The sequence below is a fragment of the Spea bombifrons genome, chromosome 1 (genome assembly GCF_027358695.1).
Source record: "Spea bombifrons isolate aSpeBom1 chromosome 1, aSpeBom1.2.pri, whole genome shotgun sequence".
Lineage (NCBI taxonomy): Eukaryota > Metazoa > Chordata > Amphibia > Anura > Pelobatidae > Spea > Spea bombifrons.
In genome coordinates this window covers 111,757,396-111,783,057 of record NC_071087.1, presented here as the reverse complement: position 1 = coordinate 111,783,057, position 25,662 = coordinate 111,757,396, and the positions used below count along the sequence as shown (strand labels likewise).

The 25,662-nt window shown below is 40.4% G+C and overlaps 2 protein-coding genes across 2 annotated transcripts in view; one reads left to right on the top strand and one right to left on the bottom strand.

The window, feature by feature from the left end:
• MTMR3 (myotubularin related protein 3) overlaps nucleotides 1-6,295 on the top strand; it is a 33,703-nt gene extending 27,408 nt beyond the window's left edge. Inside the window, exons 18-21 of the mRNA XM_053468554.1 lie at nucleotides 175-285; nucleotides 1,165-1,253; nucleotides 1,360-1,386; nucleotides 3,785-6,295. Coding sequence (XP_053324529.1) covers nucleotides 175-285; nucleotides 1,165-1,253; nucleotides 1,360-1,386; nucleotides 3,785-3,941 — 384 coding nt within the window. The 3' untranslated portion in view covers nucleotides 3,942-6,295. The remainder of the gene's footprint in view (nucleotides 1-174; nucleotides 286-1,164; nucleotides 1,254-1,359; nucleotides 1,387-3,784) is intronic.
• Nucleotides 6,296-11,348: 5,053 nt separating this feature from the next.
• Nucleotides 11,349-24,838, bottom strand: LOC128499444 (acyl-CoA dehydrogenase family member 11-like). The gene is made up of 15 exons (XM_053468559.1): nucleotides 24,791-24,838; nucleotides 23,368-23,647; nucleotides 19,365-19,597; nucleotides 18,622-18,721; nucleotides 16,187-16,304; nucleotides 15,960-16,102; nucleotides 14,515-14,664; nucleotides 13,922-14,016; nucleotides 13,741-13,840; nucleotides 13,071-13,211; nucleotides 12,880-12,972; nucleotides 12,700-12,807; nucleotides 12,045-12,216; nucleotides 11,833-11,899; nucleotides 11,349-11,744 (listed from the first exon to the last, which is right to left on the bottom strand). The coding sequence occupies exons 1-15, from the start codon at nucleotides 24,805-24,807 to the stop codon at nucleotides 11,630-11,632; spliced, it is 1,932 nt and encodes a 643-aa protein (XP_053324534.1). The 5' UTR covers nucleotides 24,808-24,838; the 3' UTR covers nucleotides 11,349-11,629.
• Between the last annotated feature and the right edge of the window lie 824 nt (nucleotides 24,839-25,662).

Sequence of the window (25,662 nt, the reverse complement as noted above, 5' to 3'; positions counted from 1 at the left end):
TCAGTGTGTATTTTTAACCATGTAGAAAATACTTTAAAAGTGGAGCATGATAGGTTTTTGCCATCAATGGCTGGCATCAGTGTTTATGCTGTATATGGATAAAAGATATCATAAAACTGTTTTAGGAATCCCGCTCAACTTTTACACACCTGTCCTATGACCTCACCCCTACAGACCTCGATCCCGGATTCTGAAAGCAACAGAGACCCGAGCTGTTTATCGGGCTGCAGCACAGAACCGTTTTCGGAGGCCAGCTGGGAGCAGGTAGACAAGCGTGACACTGAGGTACGACCACGCTCTGCTCTGAAAATCTTTCTTTTCTGTATTACTGTAGCAGTGTATAGCTATTGGTCCCCATGGCAGATAAGAACAGTTTGTCCCTCTTCCTTGCTTGGTTTAGTTCTTTGGATTCATATTTCCCATATTATTCCTGTTGTCTATACTAAGCTGGTTTATTTGTTTTTGAAGTAATCAGTCAATGGGTTTTCGGGTGAGGTAATATTGTGTTGCTAACCTGAATATGAAAAAACCATGGGGTGTGTGTGATGATCAGGATTGGGGGCATATTCTAAAATGTAACATTTTAAATACCCAAGGATTATCAAGAATATAGAAATATTGCCTTATCTGGAAAACAAATGGAAGCTCTTAAAAACTAGACACATCAATTAATATTTGCCAAAATCGCTTTGTCTTATGCACCCCTTCTTAAAATAAAGGTAAACACAAACCTCTACAAGGCAAATAACTCCCTTGAAATTTCTTTTGTTGATGATGAGGTTATGTACTCTGTAACATCTGTGCTGCTCTAGCATCAATGTTATATCTAGGACACCTCATCTTGAGAACTTGATACAAGACTGCATGGGCTCCTGTTTGGGCTCCCGAAATAATTCCACTAGTTAGTGCTAAGTGGTACGAGAAGGAGAGGAATGGTTAGTGTTTCTTATCATTTCCTTCTGCAGTAAAACTCCACCTTTTTAATATGAGTGACCTACAAATGCTTATAACTGCATTGTGAGACCCCCCATCCAGAGTTTTTTTTTTCTTCTTGAAATCTGTATTACATCTCATAGCCATCTTGTCATGGTAGTAAGGTGCTTTGCAGAATTCAGCCCTACTTGATCCGTAGGAATCACACTGAATACAGCGTTTGTTTTCCAGGTAACAAGGTGGCTCCCAGATCACTTGGCAGCAAATTGCTATACTTGTGAAAGCAAGTTCTGGCTGGCTAGCAGGAAACATCATTGTAGGTAAGAAGCATTCTGGCACGCGTCTCCAGTAGTGTACTTTTTCCATCAGCCAGCACCGCTGCCATTGGTGTCTTTCGCCCTCTCAGCCCTGTTTCGCTCCTTGCAGGAATACAGACTCCGTGGCTGAAACGTGGTGAGCTTGTGTTGAGGTCGGTCAGTCAGCTTGTCAGTTTGCAATCACCTAACTAACAGTGTCCCCACTGCCCCAACCTTTACCTGCAGCACCTGACTTATGTCACAATTTAATGGATCAACATGTCCCCAGCAGTGAATCACTATAGTTTGTGCCCACAAGTATGTGTGAAACTTAAGTAAGCAAAACAGAGACTTCTCCCTCCATCCGTTAGCATGTTCTGGAGAATCTAGAACTTGGCTCCACCAGCCCAAGAGGAAATGTAATGCTTGCAAGTCTTTGACTGTACCATGTTTACACCAATACACTACTGGGCAAGGATCATTGACACGGCTAGATTAAAGCACTTTAATTCACCAGCAGAATACACGGCAAGTATTATGGTGCATTGGGTTTTTTTTTTCCAGTCTGTTTTGTCTTTCGAGACAATTAGAGGTCTGCCAAATAATGGTAGAACATTAAACCCCAAGTACAACGTGTTTTACAAATTACCCGAGACTGAAAGCGTAATATTTAACCCTATCCTTGGCAGTGGTCGGCATTTGAGATTATTAAAATTATAACTCGGTGCATGAATGTAAGGCACTTACTACAAATGCCTAAGATTTTTTTGCCCGTTTGATTAGATCTGTGTGGCAGTAACATTATATAGCTGACATAACACTTTGATGTGTGTGACTAGCCCTTTGAAACTTTTTTTATACTCGGTTTTCATATGCATAGCCCCATGTGAGCGTGCATGTGCAGCATTCTGTGAAGCAATAGAAAGGATTGTAATACATATTACATTGGTAGTCGACTTCACAGGGAGCCCCAAACTTCTGGTAGGTATGAGTTTTGTGTGTATGTGTGTGTGTATATATGTATGTGTATGTATGTATGTATATATATGCGTTTGGTAGTCATTTATCTAGCAGAGTGTATAAGTGATGCGTTCATACACTTGTGGGGCTTTCAATGCATTTAATGGCAGCCCCAACTGAATGTTTAGCACGCTTATTTGGTTTGAGGTCAGTTTAGTGAATATCAGAGGTGATGATTCTCAGTTTTCATCAGAGATTTGCATCGTCTTGGTCCACTCAATATTTTCTAGGTGTAAACGCATTTTCCTACTCTACTTTTCCATGGTCACATTACAGTTTAGCGTACGAGTGTTGAGTAAACTTGAACCCCATCACGTTAGATTGACACGATTACCTAAACTGTCATAGCACTCGGAGACTGTGCTTGAAGAATACTTTCAGTCAGATTTGTGAGTGTATGAAATGTGTGAAATAGACACAATGTTCAAGGATCCTGTTCAAGTTTAATGTCCCTGACAGCGCTTCTATATAGAAGAATGCAAATTTAAGTACTCCGAGTACTTTCATATGTATTCTTACCTGCCACAGAGGCTGCAGTCCTAATACTGCTGTTCCCCTCCTCCTCCAAGATCAGACTGTTCTTGACGGTAGAAGGCAAGTGTTATTTGTATAAAAGCGATTCCATGCATGTGCTCGGACCCCTGCAGCATTCCCCGGACCAGTGTTGGCAGCGCTGCACGGTATAATGCGGGGGGTGTGGAAAGGGGCAAATGCAAATGGGGCATTCTGCAGAATCTCTCCATCTATTTGCAGTAGGGGTAACGGGAAAATTTAAGGGGAACATACAGCTGTCACATGCATTCATGTACATATGATGGCTGGAGTTTCCCGTAAAAAATGGATCACTTTGTATGTAAATTCCTATGCATTTTATAACAAGGCAGTCCTGGCTTTACCAAAATAAAAACAATAGTGCCACATCTAGTATTTGATTTGTTACACTACAGCCACGCACTAACGGCCCCTTTCCCTGAGCATGCGCACCTTCCGCAGTTGCATGTGTGTTTTATGGATTTACTTGCCAGTGTTCTGGGCTTCAGGGCTATGCCGGGGCTCCTGCACAAATTAGGGCAAGGGATGCGCTTTGATTTATGTCTTCAGTAAAACGATGGCTCATCTATAAAAAACAAATAGCATTTGTGCTACATACGTGTCTGTCTGCATAGTTCTCATCGGTATTCAGCTACTGAACCTTTGGATTGGATTGGTCAGGGAGTTAAGTACACAGTGTACACAGAGAGCTATGGTTCTTGTTACTGCATAGTTTGAAACTGCTACATTCGTCAAATATTTTAGCCATAGATATATTGCTCTGACTATAATATCTAAGCTATGTATAACTAGGTAAAGAACAAAGACAGAATATGAGAACATGGTTGGACATAGGATCTTTCGCTGTTGTTGGAGGCACACAGTGTGCTGTGACCGCATCTGAAGCCATGTGACCAGGCTTCGGTCTGATTGCTTTTTTTTTTTTTTTTTTTTTAAATAACTCTTCTCACTTTCTCTCTCCTTCTCACTCTGTCTTATGAAAGGAATTGTGGGAATGTTTTCTGCTCCAGCTGTTGTAACCAGAAGGTGCCCGTTCCTAGCCAGCAACTCTTTGAGCCCACCCGAGTTTGCAAGTCATGTTACAGCAACCTGCATCCCAACCTGGAACTGGAAAATCCCATCACGGCTTCATCTAACTAAGCAATCATCGTTCAAGGGAGATTATCTGTCTTGTCACTCACTGGAGGATTTATAAGAACTGCTTGTTTAATGTTTGAGTTAAAAAAACTTTCTTTTTCACTACCATGTAGATTTTCGCCACTTTTTCGTGCAACATTTTAATCCACATCTTTCTTTTGGGCAGTGTTTGGGGAGGATAAAGATCCTGAATTGTAGGCTTTATATTATGACCAAGAGGCACTAAAACTTCAGGTTATTGGTCCCCAGAAATCTGAAAGGTGTGTTCAGGGGTAGGTCGTTTCCCCTATCCCATTCATCCATGGGACTTAATGTGTGGCCACCCTGGTACTGGTTCCAAGTTATTTCTTCACCTCGGCTTCTGTCTCTTTCGGATAAGCTGTAGGTGTCCTCTAGGTATAATGGTATCTGAGGCCTCTTCCAATAAAGTTTGTCTAAGTTTCCAAATTCGGCCCCTTTGGAGGTGAGCTGGGTGTCAGCCTTGAAGCAGAGCCACAAATTCCGCAGTAATCCCTATAGCATAACTCTGGAAACATCGGAAACCTCTAATTTGGTCCTGGTGGTGCTTTCACAGACCTTTGCCGACTTTTCATGTTTCTGACTCTCAATATTTAAACAAACATTTAAGCTGCTTGTTATAGTCACCTCAACACTTACGTTTGTTCAGTAAAGATGCGTTGTTGGGCTGTTGCTGGCGTAGGAGATATTTTGATACCCAGTTTTTGTTTTTGTTGAACTGGATTAAGTCGCATTACATCATATGCTCTCCTTCCACCTGTAACCTCTACATTATGACTGCATCAGTGCTGAATATTCTAAGTGTGAAAATGAGTTCCAAGCCAGTTCAGTAATGACATACTAGTTACACGCAGACACAAGACTCTCAGAAAACCAGAAACCTGATCACTAGCACATGGACTAAATTTGTCATGTTTTTCTTTCAAATTGCAGGATTATTGCTTTATAGTCCAAAATGTTAAAATAGATCTGCCAAACACAATAGAGACCCATGTGACTATGCCAACATGATCTGTACTTTGTAATATTTAAAATGTTACCAAATGTTAAAGTACTAAATGGGCTTACTTTAGCCTGTGTCTAACATGTGATTCCAGAGAGCTCCTGCATTGTATGTAGAGCCAAGTGGAACGGCACACTATAGGACAAGGCGGGTATGTAACATTCTATGCATTTGCTCCCTGTTCGCCTATTACCATCTAAAAGCAGTCTTGATAGCTTAGTCGCGTGGAACTGTGCTATTTGGCATGAATAAGACTCCACCAGTTGATTGACACCCAGATTCACTGCCTTAGCAAACATTTAGACAGTGAAGGTTTGCTGAGGCTGACACATCAAGCAATTTGGGAGGCTTAAATTGGGGAGAACGTTTAGTTTTTGCACTTATTAGATTATTTTTGTACAATTATTTATTAGATTTTTTTTTTTCCTTCCCGACTTGAGTGCACTTAATTTTTAAGTAAACCTGCATCTTACTGCTCCAAGAGAGCTGTGGTAGGTGGATGGGTAAAATAGTATTGGTGGGTAATAGAGCAATGTCACTTTCTCTACTGCAGTGCAGCAGGATCTTCTTTAAAACATCACCCGTACATCATGGCGGGATGAGTGAGAGGGGCACGAGTGACCGGATTTTCAGCAACGTGGGTGCGGATTTAAACAGTCTCTTACAAATGAAATCCTGGGATATCTCAGGATTTCCACAATGAGTAGGGGCATCTTTATGGTGTATACCTTCCGAGCGCCCGTATAATGGGCATATAGATGCCCATATAACATCAAAGCCCCCTGGCCGGGTTAAATTCTTCACAGCTGAAAACACGGTGCATAATGAATATGGGCGGAGTATAGCTGCATGTAATAAAAATAACGAATAAGCCAAGACACAGATGCTTCGTATCATTATAGAGTGCACCATGTTTATTTTTTAGGAGGTATAGCCCTGAAAAATTCAGATTAAATGTGAAAAGAGACATGTTTACCTCCTCTAAAAAGAAGATTTTTTTTATTTTTTTTAAACAAAATAAATTAAACCCCTCCCCATGCAATAGGGTTATCGCTTTGCCGAAAAAGTAGCAGACTCTGGTCAATAAAGCACTTTCCCCCTCTATTGTAATATTCCTGTACGGGAGGTGATTTCTTACTGCATAGATTGTGTATATATATATAAATATATATATAAGAAAAACTTTCTCTCCCTTTTAACAAGGCAGATAAAGAGCTTCTATATTTTTCTTTTTTTTCTTCTCAGAGCGAAAGAGGTAAATAATTTAGCATTGTTAACTATATAAATAAAGATGAAATAAAGTCGGCATGGTACAGTTTCTAGTGCTGTATTAAAATATGGAGTCCTTTTTTTTCTTTCTTTTAACCTTTTAGTCATGATCTAATTATTGCAAATGGACAATTTTTAGTTACACTGGATTTGTAAAGGAATCTGGCCACAGCGTTCAGCTCTCCTAGAATCATTTGCAACTGCTGGACCCTGCTAATCAAGTCGTTCAACTCTTGGAGAGTGGGCTGTCTGTAGATTAAGACCTGTGCATCTCACAAGGTGGGGAGTGGAGTGCCATATGTGATTACTTATGTATATATCATGTAAGCTTTTTACAGCAGGAACAAATTCTATGTTTTTTGAAGTTGGACATTATCAGTGACGTATATAATAATAATTACGCAAGTGCAAACTCCTCACAGTGCTTTCACGTGTGTAAAAGTTTCAAACAGATTATGATATGAGAAAAACATGGAACTTGATAAGAGCTGGAGGCTGACTCTTATGTTTAGGTGTCTCAAGCAGCAGGTGTATTACAATTATCCACTTTTGAATATCAGTGCAGGGTGCACTGAGACATCATGTTTTATGGTGTCTGCTAGAAGTTAAGTAAATTCCAATATATAAATGTGGAATATAGTGAGATCCAGTCGAATCCAGTCCATCTTTAGAATAGTTTTCACCTCCTTATTTGATATTGTAGGCATTTTGGGTTGGGAACCTTCTGTGTAGAGCATCTCCTTGGGGAGACTTGGATGGGCCTATAAGTGCACCTTTGGACACGCACACGCACACGCACACACTATATATATATAGATATAGATATAGATATATATAGATATATTATGTGGTTTAATTGGTATTCTGTTTAAAGACTATTCAGTAGAGTGAAGGTCATAAAATAAGGCATCATGGGTTATAGCTCTTTTAAATTGAATTGCAACATTATTAAATATCCTCAGTACATAAAGATATCTTCTGATGCTTTCAGCTCAAATTGTTTCTACCTGTAAAACTCCACCAAAAAAACTATGCTTTAAGCAAGGCACAAGATATTTTTTTTATTACATCGGTACTGATGACTACCAGCAAAGAACACTATTCCTGGTTCTATTTGAGGCTTTTCCATTCATGTTGCCCGTTTGACAATTCCTTGTTGGACAGCAAAATCAGCGTGTGGAAAAACGAAAACGTGACAAAACTACTCCAAGCCACCACAGCATCGGGCTGCTTTACTAAACCGTGGGGTGGGTGTAATGGCTGAAAACCAGATCCGGAACGGATCCCTGTGGGAAACAGCGCCACCTGGCCTCCAACAGCATGAAATTCAGCTTAAAACCTGGCTGTCCAAGAGAGGAGTTATTCTGAACGGGCAATGATTTCATAAATAATAATAAAAAAAAAACACTTTTGTCATCTCTTCATTAAAGGGACACTCAGTGGACCAGGCAGCACCATGAAAATGTAAAAGGTACTGCTCAAGTGTCCTGTTAAAATAGATGACGCTAACTGCCTCTTTACACTTCTCTGACATGCGTGACGACCAGTGGAGTGCATTCCCTGGCCGTTCTGACTGTTGGAACACTGTGCTGGGCCCTGCATCTGGAATATGTGCCGTAAGCAGTTGCAGAGGAGGCATCAGTACAGTTTTCTCGCTGCCAGAACAGAATGGTGGCCGATCCAGCATAATGCTCTGGCTGCCATCTTAGTATTCCAACCATACCCACTCCCATGGACTTCTAAGCTATCTGAGGCTAGTTCCACTCTGTGTGGCTAACCTCATTTGCAGGGGGGTTAACATTACTTTCTTATGCGCATGTACAGAAAATGCTCCCGCTGATTGCAATGAGAAGGCTTTCCTGACACTGATTGGTTGCTTCAATGCAAATTGTTGGACCACAAAGAAGCTGCAGCTTCTCCATAAGGTTAGTGTCTTTCACATACAAATAAGTACATATTAAAAGTACTGTGTCAGACAGTCCATTTAACAAAAAGGTAGGTCCCTATAGAAAAAACAATGAAATGACATTTTGCAACACTTCACAATTTATTTTTTTAATTTCTCTATTCGTTCACAGGTATTACAAAGATATGTATGCCTCACCATACATTAATAAACAGATCTGTGCATGGATGGTAAAGCATATAAATTCCATATATCACAAAGGAAGCATAGTTGGTTGAGATGTGTTCAAGTATGACTTTGCAGGTTTGTTGAGATACAGAACGTTTATGGAGGTAGAAACCGTGCCAAGCTCTGAGGTTGTTCTGTAGAATGACGGCTCAAGTGGCTCCAGTATGCTTTATATGGGGACAACAAAGGTTATCTTAGCAAGGATGCTCATCAGGGTTAGCCCTCAGCCTGCCATTTCTCACACAGTTTAAGACTATAAAATTTTGATTTACGATCACTAATTGAATTAAGATTATTTAACCACTACTATCCTTAACCCTATAACACTAAACTAATCCTGACCCTCTTTCTTCCACCCATTGGTCTCGAATTCCTTATTCAATTTCTTTTAGGAGTTTATTTCTTGTTTCCATGACAACCGGACGAACAAACGGGTTCCCAGAAAATGTTGGACAAATTTCGAATACGAAGGAAATTTCCCCAAAAAAAACTGTCGGCGCCCAAGTCTAATGGTAACCATAATGGAGACTAGAAAGTGGCACGGTAAGTACAGCTTTAAAACTAAGAACAATACCTTATCAAGTCAGCTCAAATTCCTTTAATCTATATCTTAAAGATATAAACCAACATGTGTCTAATATTTGTTCCATTTCCGTGTAAAGCTTTACATTTACAAAACTAGCCATATGCATACTGCAGTATGTTAAAGATACCATTTTTAAATTGCATTTTATTGCTGGGCCCACATTATAAAAATAACACTTTGGGGTCAATTCATTTAACCCCTTGACTGCTAACGACGGCATGGTGCCGTCGCTAGCAGTCCCAGTCAGGTGCTAACGACGGCACCATGCCGTCGCTAGCACTCTCCTACCTTGATGGGGGTCTGTGGACCCCCATCACCACCTACCCCGGCGATCTGCCCCTCATTTTGAAGGGCATCACTGGGACCACCCGATCCGGCCGGTGACGTCGCGCGTAATGACGCGATGACGTCACCGCGCAACTTTATTGAAAACTGACAATTGTCAGTTTTCACGGTATGGGGGCATGCTGCTTAGATGCCTGTATCTCAGGCATCTGAGCAGCTACAGACCCCCAACATATACCGTTGGAAAGGTAATCGCCTCACCTTTCCAACGGTATAATGCTTGTAAAAAAAGAATAAAAAATATTATGTTAAAAAAATAAAAATGTACAAAAAAAGTAAAAAAAATAATTTGGGGGTCTCTTAAGGCAGATAAATAAAGATCAAAATTGCCTAGAGACCCCCAAATTAAATTATCTAAACATAAACTGGTTTAACTTTAAAAAAAAAAAAAAGTTTAAGTATTCTAGCTAAATGATCACTGTGGTAGCCAATGTTACCACAGTGATCATACAGCTATAAAAAGTCACATTCCCTTTTTAAAAAGTGGCCGATACTAAATTTTAACCCCATGATCCCTTTGATCATGGGGTTAAATTTAGCCAATGGTAGAGGAAGGCAATTTTTGAAATCCAGATGAACTGCAAAAATCAGCCGTATAGCCTGTAGTACGTAAGTTAACCATGTCATCCCTGGAGCCCCTTGCATTTTTACTGCAAAACTTATTTTTGCTGTAAAAGTGATTTTTTTCTCCCTTTACGATCATCTCTTTGGGATTGTAAGGGGAAAGAATGGTGTGTGTGCTTCTGCGAGTGAATGTATGGAAAGTATGGTGTGTGCTTCTGCGAGTGAATGGAGATATGAAAGGCGTGTGAATGATCAGTAATTAGGGTTGAAGCCTTGACGTGGCATTACTGCTCACGTAAGAAGTTAAATTATGGCACAAAAAGTACATATTTTCAAAAACTACACCCCTCGGCGCATCAAATGAGGGGCTGCGTGTGTTTCTAGGACAAACCTGGAGTGCGCAATACACAAATGAACATGTCGTTATGGATAGAAAAAACATATTTTCTAGCCAAACCGACATATTCCATCATTATCTGTGAACTTAACTTTTGTCCTAGAAATACATGTAACCCCTCATTTGAAGCTCCAAGGGGTGTAGTTTCTTGAAATGTGTACTTTATGTACCCTAATTTAACTTCCCAGATGTCTAGACCACCTTAACTTCAGATATGGCAGACTGGAGAATCTTGTTAAAAAATTGTCTTTAAACATTTAGGGGTGATGGCTGCATTTAGACAGCTCTAGACAGCTGGGAAGTTAAATTATGGTACATAAAGTATATATTTTCAGAAACTACACCCCTTGGCGCATCAAATGAGGGGCTGTATGTATTCGTAGCAAAAGACTGGAGTGCGCAAGACACAAATTAACTTGTCGCTTTTAATTGTATTTATTTTTTATTTTTATTTGTGTGATATTCACTTATTTGTTGTGCAAGTCAGATTTGTGATACAAATACAAATAAGACCTCATTTGCTGCGGCTGGGGGTGTAGTTTCTAAAAATATATAGTTTTGTTGGCATATTTTAACATCCCGGGCAGCTAGAGCTGTTTAATTGATGCAGCCATGCATTAAATTTAAAGATGAATTTTGTGATAGTCTAATAAATTTAACTTTTAGCAATAAAATATTAGAAAAACACAGTCTACTGTTCTCAATTTCTGTTTATTTTAGACCGGTTACCTACTACAAATATTTAGCAGCACAGCCTTTGATATTAGAGTTTAGATAAATAACATTACAAACTAGTTTTTATTGAGTTGGAAGTGAAAAATTACACTTTTTTCCCATTTTTGGTTGTATTTTGCAAACCTAATGAGACATACACATATAAAAATGGTATATTTGGAATCTGCTGGGTGTGCTGAAAAAAACAATATATGGTTTGTATAGTTTATTCCCAAGAAATTTACTTGAAACACGTTTAAACGTGAGATGCACCAAAATGCCGAAAACTAGCTTAGCACCAGGGTGGGAAATGGCTTAGCAGCCAAGGGGTTAAGGAAGAGTTGTAATGAAAGTGGTTTAAACACGGTACTTTCTTCATATTTTGCACAATAGACCTAAGTGTCCTCTAGCAATGAAAAAGCATTATTTCAATAACCAAGCATAAGAGAGCTGCCTGACAAATTATAACATTTTAGTTAAAATCATGGCTAATGAGGATTTTTCACCCAGAAATACATTTATAATACCCTGTACCCTTGTGTTCTAAAAAGGAGTCCTTTAGTCTTCTATACTGAGAATGGAAATCTAGTTAATATACACAGAAGGCACTGTAATTAAAATACCGTGCTGCCACAGGTACGTGAGCCTAGAGTTTCCCTCTTCAAAGAGGGCGCTTTTTTTCATACACCAGCTGCTTAGCCAGGGACTGTGCTTCTGTGCTGTAGATCCCCGAGGCTTCAGCTTTAAATACAGGGCACAGGTCCTGCTCACTCCATCTGGCAAGAGACAAGCAGAGGCTGAATATAGCATGAGCAGCCATTACATTCACCGTTATTCCAGTGCGTTTGCCTATTCACTGCTTACCTTTCAGCACAGTACTTGTCTGTTTCTGATGCTCCGGCCCATGCGGCATGTTCAAGTAAGAGTGAACCTGGAGGTACAAGAGTGACAGAGGATATTCCAGATCTTCTCACGTGACTTTTAAATTTTGTTTTTTCTAAAGCTTGATGGAAGGGATTCACAATATGTTTTACAGGCATCATTTTCAAGTCTCATTGACAGTTTTTCTACCTTACCAATATAAATCTTAGCAAGACTGTAAGCAAAGTCTCTGGCTGCAAGTTCCATGAAGCCACCTCCTCTCTCTCCTGCTTGTTGTGTAAAGATTTTGAGCTGCTGTAGTGCCTTCATTGAGACATGCGCAGCTTTGGAAAGCCCAGGTACGTTAGCTGCAGCTTCCAACTTATCCTGAACATGGAAACACAAATAGTAATTAACTTCATTCATTGACCTTCATTGATAGTTTGTTAAATAAGCCAATGATGTTACAAAACACCTGGTATAAATTGTTCTTTCAAGAGGCAGAAAAAGAAGGATGGCAACATTTAACCAACGTAATGTAAACTCACAACTTGGGTCTAGGATCCAGCTAAAAAAAAAAATGTAAAGATCACATGACTGTAACAATGAGACTGTTATTGTTGGTGCATGGGGATAATTTTCTGTAACGATGAGACTAGCCAACAGTACAGCGGCTAGGTGTCAGAACACGTTTTCACTACGACAGTCCAGTCTCTTTTGCATTTTTCTGCTGTAGTTAAGCCAATCCAAATTGTTTACGGTAAGGGAGGTTCCAGTTCTGCAGCCATGGTGGCGCCAGATTTTCGGAGTCCTGTGTTAAACACAGTGCTGCTTTTTCTGATAGCGGGACAGCTCAATAATGTGACTTACCTGAGTGGCAGAGAGGTAGGCACTCAAGATATGTCCTTTGCTCTTCATGATTGAACGCAAGACATCTAAAGACAGGATGTTGGTTGTCCCTTCCCATATTGTCAGTACCTGAAATGGGAGAAAAGCAGTATGATAGCTGCAGTCCTGCCCTCTTTGCCTAAGTCCCATTTCCCCCCTTACCTGAGCATCTCTGAGCATCGCAGGCAGGCCCGTGTCTTCCATGTAGCCCTGTCCACCGAAACATTCCAGCCCCTCTGATATAACTGCAAGAGACTGGCGCATAGATATAACAGAGATGTAATGTTCCTCCTTGTGTTCACTAAAGCCAGCTCAGCAGTGGCATACATGGCAATCACGCTTTCTGGGTTTACCTGTTTTCCTGTGTACAGTTTGGCAATGGGTGTAAGTAAACGGAGGAGGTAAAGATCCTGTTCTGTTGCCATGTTTGTTTCTTCCAGACCCAACAGACGAGCAACTTCCATCACGAGCAGAAAAGCTCCACGCGCCTCCACCTGAAAACAGCAGTGTACACTATCAATAGGGCCATGGACTCTTCCAGACAGTAACAACAATATTAAGGTGTTCTGATGCTGATAATGCTGATTGTGATCCATTACACTTATTTAAACTCTTACAGAACCATTTTTGGAGCAGAATACTGTAGATATAAAACCAAAATTATATATGTTTCAGTCATACCCGTTGATAACAGGTGTATAAAATGAAGCACATCGGCAGCCATCTCCACAGACAAACGTTGGCAGTAGAATGGGTCATACTGAAGAGCTCAGTGGCTTTAAACGTGGCACTGTCATAGGATGCTACTTTTGCCACATAGTTGAAACATGAAATTCCAGCCCTGCTAGATATGCCCAGCCCATCATGATGATGCAATGATGAACAAATGTAATTTAAGCACAAACATGCTTTTTGGAAAGCAATGTGACATTTCAATGAGCTTAAATTAGCTTGTCAAAAGGCATATGTAACTGGAGAGCATTTGCAGCATCCATGTATTTTCTGAGTGGACGGTAAACTCACCTCCATGCGTGTCATAGTCTGTATGTGTAGCGGGTGGTCCTTTATTAGTTTTCCAAACACAAATCGTTTGGCCGCATACTCCCTTGCTAAATTGATTACCCTGAAACGTAAAGGCCAGATATCAACAATACTGTGTGTTCTCATAGCATATTTGTGCTGCTTTCGGACATATAGAACTTACCTCCTCATGCCAGCTGCTGCAAAAATAGTGTTGTGCATGCGAGTAATAGTCAGCATGCTGGAGATAGAAGCAACTCCGCGGCCCTCGGGAGAAATCTGGGGAGAGAGAAAAAAAAGCATTAATCTGAAACCAGAGTACACTTGCACACACTAAACGTGGCTCCACTGCTAAGAATCAAGTGTAGCCTGGCAAACTAAATTCTCAATGCCACTTCTAGGGTTTGTTTAAACGTTGCTTTCAAATATGGTTTTTAGTTTTTTTTCTAGTCTATAAATTGTACTACAAGTAAGTTGGACAATTTTATAAAATATCATAAGTTGAAACACAATGTTTAACTTAACTGTGCCACTACTCCCGTAAAAGCAGTCAAGCCTAAACCAAGTTTCCTTCACTGCCCTCCTCTGCTAGGTAGCGTTTTAGTGTGCTCAGTATGGCAAGTAGCCCATTAGACTCAGCGCCAGGTATAAGTATGGGTACCGGGAGTTTACACAGAAGCCTGTTAAACAAACTGGAATGTCAGCAGTGGCAAGGAGGGGAGTAGCCAGAAAGCCTAATGTTACTCTGTATTATTATGTTAGCTTTATGTAACCTACCATTAAAGCCTTCACCCCATCAAGTAGAAGCTCAGCTGTTGGCACCTGTCGAGTACCCAGTTTATCTTTAAGCCTCTGAACCTCGATTCCATTCAGCTTCCCATCTGCACCTCGAACTTCCAGGTAAAAAAGCGACAGCCCTCTAGTTCCCTGTAGAAAGACGGAGGCTACACTTTGAAAATCTACTGGTTTAGGTAAATTTATATTCCTGATGCAGGGCACAGAGAGAAGCAGATGTACTAATGTCCAATAAAAGCGGTAAATAACAGTGAAAGTGTGCAATGATCCAGCGTCTAGGTATATGTTCACCCATACCAAGGGACGTTGTTCCCTAGTAGATGCCAGACAAGGGCGCTGGATCCAGGGAATCTTATGGTCCCCCAATGCACGCCCCTAATAATGGTGCCAGTCACAGCTACCTATATTTTTGTCATACATGGTTGAGTTAGGATTGGGATTTTCGGGTACCTGTGTGACACTCTTTTTCAATATCAGCATTGGGAATTTCAGTTGGATGTATTCTTTTGATTTGAAACAAATATGGTTAAGGCTTATTGTGGCTTTGTTTAAAAAAAAAAAAAGGTAGATGAACAGTACCCTTGTTCATATGCCTATGAAAGGAAATTAAACTATTTTCATGTTAAATACATTTCTTGCAGCATCCTATAAATATTACTGTATCATATAATAAAAATAAAATAGGGTGCGTGGCCTGGCGGTGAATGGAGTGAGGAGTGTTGTGTGAGAGATATGAGGTAAGGCCGAAATAGCTATAAAAATCCAACACCAAGAACCTGAATTACACGTAACATAGAAGGGGATCTCATAGAGAACGCAAAATCATTCCTTTTTCATGCTGAAACTAAAAAAGAAATAAGCACCAGAAAATGGCGTAACTCCCATGCAATCAGTGTTGGATGAAATGGTACTTAATGATAAGTCTGACAACACTATAAAAACAACGATCGTGGCTCTAAAAGCTACAATTCAAAACAAGATGCAAAAACCGTCCAACAAAATTAGAAGAGACATAAAGGAAATGGGTGAGCGGACTGCGCACTTAGAAAAAAGGAGAGAGACAACAGAAGCGCACGACGGCCTGGATGTTGCACATCTCTTACTAGAGCTAAAACGCAACAGTGTGAGGGTCTCACCTTGATAATGTCACAGTGGGAGGAATTAGTGAAGAGGTTCAAGCAGCAGACCTGGCAAGCTACCTTACAGACCTATTTCACACAATGGTCACCAAATTAAGCCCTCGCCGTGGACAGGGCGCAAAGGTTGCCTAAACCACGTTAGGTGAGTAGTGAGGTCACTAGGGTATATTTTTGTACATATTACAATTTCTAGTTTTTTTTTTTTATCTGACAAGTAAAGATTTGGACATAAAACACACAGAGAACACTTACATGTAAAATATAGCGACTGAGCAATCATTAACCTACCTGCACTGTTTGACCTTGGCTATTGATCACCCTGCCTAAGGTCAAGCTCATGTCTGAGTCTGTAGCTGATGTGAACCATTTGTACCCATGAAGCCGATAAGTCCCATCTTCCTGACAACGTGCCACTGTCTCTGTTCCACCCGCTGCAGAGGGAATGTAACAAAAATATCTGGTCACACATTGCCCTCTCCGATTTACTGGGAATAAAACATATTAGTGTTACCTACCAACATCTGATCCTCCTCTGCGCTCTGTCATCCATTGTCCGGAGGTCCAGAAATGATTAGGGTTTCGTGAGGTCAAATGTTTAAAAGCACTTTCTAGAGTGGCTGGTCTACCCAGAGACTGTTAGAGGAATAGAGGTCGAGAATTAGATGTACCTTAGGTAATGCTGTCTATAATAAGAAAAAAAGCAAAGTTAATGCTTTTGATTAAGTTTTCAAGGCTACTTATCTTATGTCTCTTTTTCAAGGTATAATGTACCTGAAGGAAAGGCCCCAGACATTCCCTAAAAAACCTGTAGAGCAGGATGGCTTGGCTGTATTAACCTGTTGATGTGATCCATAATTTGTGACACCCACTATTAGCATCAAATGCAAATTATCTTGCAATAATTATATGTTAAGGGGAAAAGCCAATTACTTTAAAACCCATTTTCTATAAATGTGCAAGCTTCCTTGCAAAGGGCAGGACATTTTTCTGTTCCGAATTGTCCAGAGTCCATCAGAATGCCCAAAATGCATTCTTTGCCTGCAGTCAAGAAAAGTCACCTTAATTAGATGCTGTAGCTCCAAAGACATGGCCATTTTGGAAACGAAAATAAGTATCACTGATGATCCAAAGTACTTTTTATTAATTACTAACAAAAGTCATAAGGTGAAGTAATTTGACTTTGGATAATGCAGGTAAACAGAATTGCTCATTTAATGTTTAATTAGTGTGGGTATTACCGTATTTGCTCGATAAGACGAGGTTTTTTTCAGAGCAAATGCTCTGAAAAATACCTCTCGTCTTATAATCGGGGCCGTCTTATAATCAGACCTCAAATAGGTCTGACTATGAGACGACTAAGATCCAGATCCCCCGCAGCTGCAGGGGACCTGGATCCTCCTGTCAACCCCCCCCGCCCAACTTACTGGTACTTCTGAGTCCCCGGTGTGTAGCTGGGGAAGCGTGTAGATGTCTACGCGATTCGCATAGACAACTTCCGCTGCAGCAGGAAGGAGGTGTGGCTAGCAGCGAGGTTGTCTGCCTCCATCGCGCAGACCTTCCCCGGCTGTCAGAGATCAGAGTTCCCCGCACCGGTGTTGGTGCCGCACCGGTGCAGGGAACTCTGATCTCTGACAGTCGGGGAAGGTCTGCGCGATGGACGCAGACAACCCCCGCTGCTAGCCACGCCCCCTTCCGGCTGCAGCGTAAGTGCGTGGGATCTACACGCTGCCCCGGCTACATGACAGGGAAGTCAGAAGCACCGGTAAGTTGGGGGGGCGGGGTTTTAGTGTTAAATGGGGGGCATAAGGCATTTCTGGAGGCAGAGTGCTCTGTGAAATGCCATTTAACCCCCTTAATGCCACTCTGCCTCCAGAAATGCATTTTTAACCCTCTATATGCCACTCTGCCTCCTGAATGCCTTAAACCTCCCTATATGCCACTCTTCCCCATAATATGGCTTTTAACCCTCTAAATGCCAGAGTGGCATATAGGGGTATAAGGCATTTCTGGAGGCAGAGTGGCACATAGGGGGTCAAAAGGCATCATGGGTCACAGTGGCATATAGGGTTAAAAGGCATATCATGGGGAACAGTGGCATTTAGAGGGTTAAAAGGCATATCATGGGGCACAGTGGCATATAGGGGGGTATAAGGCATTTCTGGGGCAGATGTGCATGAGATTTTTCTCAATCATAGCTTTTATTAAAAAAAATAGTTTAGATGAATTAACATTTACTGGTAAAACTTTTTTCCTATAGGGTCGTCTTATATTCAGGCTTTTTTTTTTTTTTCCTAAATTAATATTCAGATTTGGGGGGTCGTCTTATAATCGAGCAAATACGGTAATTCACTAAAAGAGGCTTATTCACAAAATAGTGAGTTGCAAATGAGATGACATGTCACATCTCCAACTTAACTATACATTATGGACTTCTGTGAGAAGGTCTAGGTTGGCCCAGTATGCATAATGACTAGTCAACTCAGGGAGCACTGTATGTGAGTTTGTGGCATGTCATCTCCATTATGTGGTTACAAGTTGGCCATTCCTATTGAACGATTGATAAGCTGAAATATTTAATTACACATTAAATCACTATTTAGTGCATAATTGCCAAAGTTTCACATACCACTGAGCTGACAATAACAAGAGGGTGTATCATCTAAGTCGTGTGCTTGCAGGAGAGTTGAGGTATTTAAACCTAATATCACTGCATTAGAAAGCAGAAGCAGCTGTTCTTCAAGGTAGAAGTTATTTAATACATGCTCATATCAGGGAGCTGGAATGTTCTACCCAAAACTCACACAACCCCTTTGTGTTAGTGAATACAAACCATGGTGTTTTCACGTTCCATATATTTGTGTTCTTTGAACAGAATTAAAAGATCAATCTTTTTTATAGTTAAAAACACACAGCAGGAAACAGTGTTTATGGCACCCCAGTATTGTCTTACCTCTATGACCTTGGCTGCACCATCAGTCATGGCTAGCGGACAGGTGAAGAGTCCAGAAGATGGCGCGTACAGATAGATCTTGGCAACCTGAATCAAACGGCTGTAAAATAAAGGATCTTTTTGTAATTTGCAACCTAATTGAGCTGTAAAGCATACTTTGCTTTTATAAACACAAACAATTTAGATAATGCCAATATTTCATATATGAAGGGCAGTCAAGGTGCAAATTAGGTGGTCATCTAGGGTAGCCAAAGCACAGAGAGAAGGATTTGGTAGATTGTACCTCATAAAGAGAGCAGACGGCAAACAAATGTTCTTTCAAAGATTTATTTCATTCAAGTGACCTTCATGACTTACCATGCAGTTGGTGAGTTGACATGAACAGTTTACATGCTACTTGCACTTCTTCTAGTTTTCTGTTTAAAATGATGTCCATAATTTTCTACTTAATAGTTCATCTTTACGTTCTCTATTTTGAACTTTTTTAATCCTGTTTTTTTTTCCTGAACATTATTTTCCCAGAATCTGGAGACAAATGAACTGGTGCAGAAGCAACCTTCTATTCATATCTAGAGTTTTTTTTTCAAATGTCTAAGAAAAACGCTCCAGAAGTCAACACTGTTTAAACCCCAACTCTGTACCCTGTCCCCGCTGTCTAGTCTCTTGCCCAAGTACACCCCCCCATAGTAAAAGATTTCTCATACAGGGCAAATAGGTAGAGTGGAAAGGACAAACATATTTACCTCCAGCTAGAATACCTCCTCTCGTATGCTTCTGCCACAAGGCCTTCCTCTGCAGACAGCTCTTTCATCCTCTTCCAGGCCGGACAAGTAACAATCTTATCCACTCTTTGACCCCAGGCATCATACTGTTGCAGCTGTGGTGGATTCAACTCGCACTCACGTCCAAGTGAGTCAATCTCGTCCACGAGACGCTGTCCAAAACGTTCAAAGTCTTGGCTGACCTCTTCCAGTATCTGCAACCAGGTTCTACAATTTATATCATTTCACAGTCTGCTAAATAGATGTAATTATGTCAGGACAGTAAACAAAAGCTTTCTCTTAGTAAACTAACATTTTGCTTTATAGATTCATAATCACAACGATGTTGTAGACAGAAGAAAATGAAAACCAAAATACTATTGCAGGTTTTGTTGCGTTTACAGCCAAGGCTGCATACTAAGCAACAACAAAATTCAAAAATATTTAATTCCCAGTTAAATATGGTTTATACCACATATCACGGGTACCGCTTAAGCTGCTCAGCTAGTTTAGGAAAAGAAAACCTGAAGACCTTACGCTACAGTGAGACAAAATGAAACTAGCCTCGTGTTACTTAACAAAGTGTGAATATCCACCATGCATGGTTCATTGAATATGCAATATGGAGAAGAAAAGGTTTTCATGATTACTTCATACAGGCATTTCTACCATGGGAAGTCCTACAGGAAAAATAGTTCTTTGTGAGCATAAAATTAAACCCTCTATACAGTCATGTAGGTTTTCATCTCATTTTCTGCCAATAAGCTTCCTTTATCCGCAGACCTGAAGATCAACAGTCGTGATATTTTGTGCGACATTCCCTGTACCACATGGTACAGTTTCAGTTGCCAGCTTCGTGAGTTTTGGTGGGCTGCTTTCTCTTGGCAAGTTTGTTGTGGCACCATATTTTTTCCCTTTCGTTATAATATATTTAATGGTGCTCTATGGGATGTTCAACTTTATTAGGTACACCTATTCAATTGCTTTTTTAACACAAATAGCAACAAATAGCATTTAGGTAGACGTGGTCAAGACACCTTCCTGAAGTTCAAACCGAGATTAGAATGAGGAAGAAAGGGGATTTAAGTCACTTTGAACGTGGCATGGTTGTTGGTGCGGGCAGGTCTGAGTATTTCATAAACTTCTGATCTACTGGGATTTTTACACGCAACCATCTCTAGGGTTTACAAAAAATGGTCCGAAAAAGAGAAAATATTCAGTGAGCGGCAGTTGTGTGGATGAGAAATGCCTTTCTGATGTCAGAGGAGAATGGGCAGACTGGTTTGAAATGACAGAAAGGCAACAGTAACTCAAATAACCACTCGTTACAACCAAGGTATGCAGAATAACATGCAGGGTCAGACTTTGGCGTAAATAAAATGAAAGCATAGATCCATCCTGCCTTGTATCAATGGTTCAGGCTGGTGGTGGTGTAATGGTGTGTGTGTGTGTGTGTGTGTGGGGGAGGGGTGTTTCTTGGCACACTTTGGGCTCATTAGTACCAATTGAATGTTCCCAGCACCTTGTAGATAGAATGCCATGAAGAATGAAGGCAGTTCTGAAGGCAAAAGGGGGTCCAACCCGGTACGAGACAAGGTGTACCTAATAAAGGGGGCAGTGAGTGTATATATACTGAGATCGTGTAACTCTTAGATTGCACACAGGCGGACTTTTTTTTTTTTTAAACTAAATATGTGACTTCTGAAGGTAATTGGCTGCACCAAATCTTATTTAGGTGCTTTCTAGCAAATGGGGTGAATACATATGCATGCGCCACATTTTCGTTTTTAATTTTTTTTCGAATTTTCTTCAAAAAGTTATTTTCTTCATTTCACTTCACCAATTTGGATTATTTTGTGTATGCCCAATACATGAATTCCAAATAAAAATCCATTTTAATTCCAGGATGTAATGCAACAAAACAGGAAAAATTCCAAGGGGGGTAAATACATTTTGAAAGGCAGTGTATATTGATATAAATATATGGACTATTTGGAACCTGGTTTAAAAGCAACCATACCTCTTGATTGTCATACTCATATAAATGTAAATGTTTTCAACAAAACATATATTCAAGATGTAATTACCGGTACTACTGCTGTTTGAATGCATATGGCAAGCAACCTGTAGTCATGCCACACATTTCTAACAATATCTGGCTTGCGTTCATACAATGAATAAATTCCAAATCTACACAAGAGGGTGTTTCTAGGAGAGTTGGAGTTTTACCTCAACTGGGTCTATTCACTAAAGAAAGAGTTATAAGCAGAGTTGTGGTTTTCACTTACCGTCTGCAATAATCATTATGAAGGACCAACGCTTGCAAGTTTCCCAAACGTGAAGGGCTGAGCTGTCCATGTATAATACATAATTCAATATTTAAGAAATCCCTATATATTACCGTATTTGCTCGATTATAAGACGACCTCGCAAAATCTAAATATTAACTTAGGAAAAAACAAAAAGCCTGAATATAAGACTAACCTATAGGAAAAAAAGTTTTACTAGTAAATATTAATTCATGTAAACAATTTTTTCATATTTAATAAAAGCTATGATTGAGAAAAAAATATATTTTTTTTATTTGCCAACCTGCCCCCCAGTTATGCACATCTGCCCCCAGAAACCCCCTATTTGCCCCTCTGCCCCATGATGTGCCTTTTAACTCTATATGCCACTCTGCCTCCAGAAATGTCTTATACCCTCCTATACGCCACTCTGCCCCATGATATGCCTTTTAACCCCCTATATGCCAGAGTGGCATATAGGGGTTAAAAGGCATATATATATATATATATATATATATATATATATATATATATATATATATATCTATATATATATATATATATCTATATATATATATAAACTGCTAACAGCAATCACACTCCTATCAAGCCAAGGCAGCCAGTACATGCTGGAACCTGGGGATGATAGGAACGTGAGCACAGTCTCCCTATGCCATGCTACCACCACCACCCCCCTTACACATCCATGCTACCACACACACACTCATTCACAAACATTTAAATACTCATTCATTCCATTAATCACACATACTTGCTCAAAAGCCCTCCCCCACCCCCTTACCTGAACTGCAGATCTAGACTTCTGCAGGGGCCCGGCTGTGCGAGCAACTTCTCTTGCCCTGCCCCCAGAGGAAGGGGGGGCAGAGTTATGTGACACTCTGCTAGCTTCCTGTTCTCCTGCTGCTGCTACTACTACTACTACTAGAAGAGACGCTGCTCGCGACCAAAGCACTGGTAAGCAGCCTGGCCCCAGCAGACATTTTTTTGAGGTCTGATTAGAAGAAGAGCATAAGCATCGTCTTATAATCGAGCAAATACGGTATATAGGGTCAGCCAAATTATCCGTGCAGTAGGACTTTCATAACGTAAACTGAAAAAGTTAAAACTCCTGACGAGTCTCCTTTTGGTGAATAAACCCTACTGACTTATTTTACATTATGAAGGGCCAACCCCAATGAGCTTGTACTCTAAGAATCTATTGGATTGCCACATTAAAAATAAATGAGAATTCTTGAACCTCACTAACGTAACACATAACCTCACTGATTGATCTATGCATTATGCAGGGCCAGCTCATCCATTCTTGCATTGAGCATAGTAACTTCATAGAGTTGAAGCCACAATTGTCCTACAAAATATCTGGCCAAATCCTTTTTTAGTGAATAAACCCCAATAGCCTATAATATGTAATTCTTGACAATATTCTGAGAACATAAACGTCTAATTTTCTAATTACAATACACACAGGCTAGGTCGAGTGAAGATTATTAAAAAAAAAATACTGGTTCATAACCCTGGTATTCAATCCTTCTCTCTCTACTCTATTGAAATGAATACGCTTAATCTTCTTAAGTATTTCTATAACAACAGGTGCTTTTCAATTATACAGAAAAGAAAGAATCTCATAGCCACTGGCTAGTGTAGTTTTGGTTGTGTGGTTTGCAATTAGCCCCTACCGCTGGAGGAAGATGTCGCTTCAGATAGTTTTGGAGTAGTGTATCCTCCAAGAATTGGTTTCCCAACTTGGGTTGTTCTTGGAAAAAATTTCCAATATGTGCATGGGAGAAAGGAATCTTTATTTCTTCCAGGATTGCCTGCTGCTGCGGTCCAGCAACATGGTCAGCGGCCGGAGCCACGGCACTCTTGCTACCCAATGGGCACACAGACTGGTACTGTATGCCACTGTGCCAAAGCTTTCCAGTCTTCTGAAACACAAGGAGGTTGACCAAGTTCACCCTGCAACAAAGAGCAGATTAATGAACGAAAAGAAGGAATGGCAATGCAAGAATATCAAGGAAATCATTTTTTTTTGTTAGACATGTCACTGTAAATACAGGTACCATATAGTTTACTGTGATAGTAGCTGCAGCAAATCCAACTAAAACTAATGGACGCGCTTTCCACAGAGGCAGCCAGAGTTCTGGACAGACCCCTGCCCACAGCATCCGCAGAGCCAACGCTCTGGCGATAAGTATAACAAATGCAAATGAAGATGCTAAACTAAAATTATTCAGCAGAACACATCTTCTGTATGGAATTTAGCTGGGGTGGGAAAATGAATTTGCAAGGGGGGATCACAAACGAATTACGCACAAGTTTGGTATGATGTTGCTTTATAACCCCTGACAGCTCCGGGCCAAAAATGTGCTTAAATGAGACGGCACTCCGAGCCCCATTACTTTCGAAAGAGCTGTCATATGGCTGCACATGGGATTCTCTTGGTCGCTGTACAGAGGAACCCTAAAGGGCAACTCTATCAAATGATGTCACCAGTGCCATCCCAGGGGTTCCATTTTCACTACCAAAGCTTAGAAGAGATTGGTAAAATACCCTGGGTTTTCATCTTTTTAGTGAAATATAGTTTTAACGGGTGGTTTTGATTTATGTGACCACTATGCCACCATGCTAAACTTGAAAGAAATTAGTTTGAAAATAGTCATGCACAATTTGTAGTATTTGAGAATATAAATAGATGGGAATTTAGGGCAAATCAACGAATATTCTTTCACCATTGCTCTAGCTATGTACAATTTATATACATGTAAAAGTGTTTTTTTACATTTTATTCATAAATTACGCCTGAACAGAGACATAATAAAGCATGAGTTGCTCTGATCCTCAATGGGTTAAACACAGAGCATACAACAGTACAGCCAGAGCCATACATTCACATTCATCAATACTTAACATATAAAGAACAAATTAAGAGCAAAGTATATTCTTGACGATCGCTTCGCAAATATCACTAGAACCGTTCTTTAGAATTATCGACAATTAAACACAAACTTTATACTAATAAAGCATAGGCGTATAGTAACTGTTATTTAATATCTAAAGCACACATATAGTACGGTAAACACGTCATTCAACCCAAATTACCCTCTTGTTCGTGACATTGGAAGTCTTCCGTCCTCTTCACCCGTAGAAAAACACAATTAGATATTCATGAGGGTAGCGGGGTTATGTAATTGATTGGGCAGAGCAAACAGCTGGCGTCACGCCATAGAGCCACGCCCACTCCAAAACAACCCCTTTTCCGTGATCCTTGCGTCGGCTGCGTAATACACTAAAGATTATATGAAAAGACAACAGACAACGCAACTGATGACATGATGCCACACTAAAGACCGGGTTCCACTAACGGAATTACGTGGGAGAGTATTACTGACTCCAATTACATTCGGTCAACTGGCACTAATAACATTTGCGTTAAGCAAATCTACAACGAGCGCATTATGTCTCGTGTGTTTGTTCCTTTTTTACCGCTCTGATTGGTCGGGAGTGAATCAGGTGATCGCGCTACGGTCTCCAGTGCGTGGCTTGCGACTTGTTGGCGGCAAAAGTGTGGCCGCGTTTTCCAGTGAGTCAGATATATTATCATATCCGACCCGTGTAGAGGTGTTCAGTATGAGTACTATGTTATAGGAAATTAGGTTTGTAATGTAAACTTTTTTCAGCATTCCGGGTAATATACTTGTCTTATATTAAATAACAAAAAGGCATAAAGTGTTCTAGGGCCTTTTTGGAGCCAGCGTGTACTAATTTATAACTGAATTGAGTTCTTTAGCATAGTTAATATAGCTTTTTAACACAAACGTCTGGCAGGCACTTATATATCTGTGCTTGTTTTCATGCTATTCAGGCAAAATGATGGTTTAGGATCAGGCAAAGGCAAAGTGTCAATACAAGGACACCAGTTTGCCTACCTCTGTAGAAAGAGGAGCCCCCTGTGACAAACAAGCCAACCCTAT

What these genes read in the sequence shown, in the direction of transcription:
- LOC128499444 (XM_053468559.1), bottom strand. An exon ending in CAGAGGAGGATCAGATGTTG is followed by an intron (nt 16,103 to 16,186) that starts GTAGGTAACACT and finishes TTCCCTCTGCAG; the next exon opens with CGGGTGGAACAGAGACAGTG. An exon ending in CCTACCTCTCTGCCACTCAG is followed by an intron (nt 12,217 to 12,699) that starts GTAAGTCACATT and finishes TTCCATGTTCAG; the next exon opens with GATAAGTTGGAAGCTGCAGC.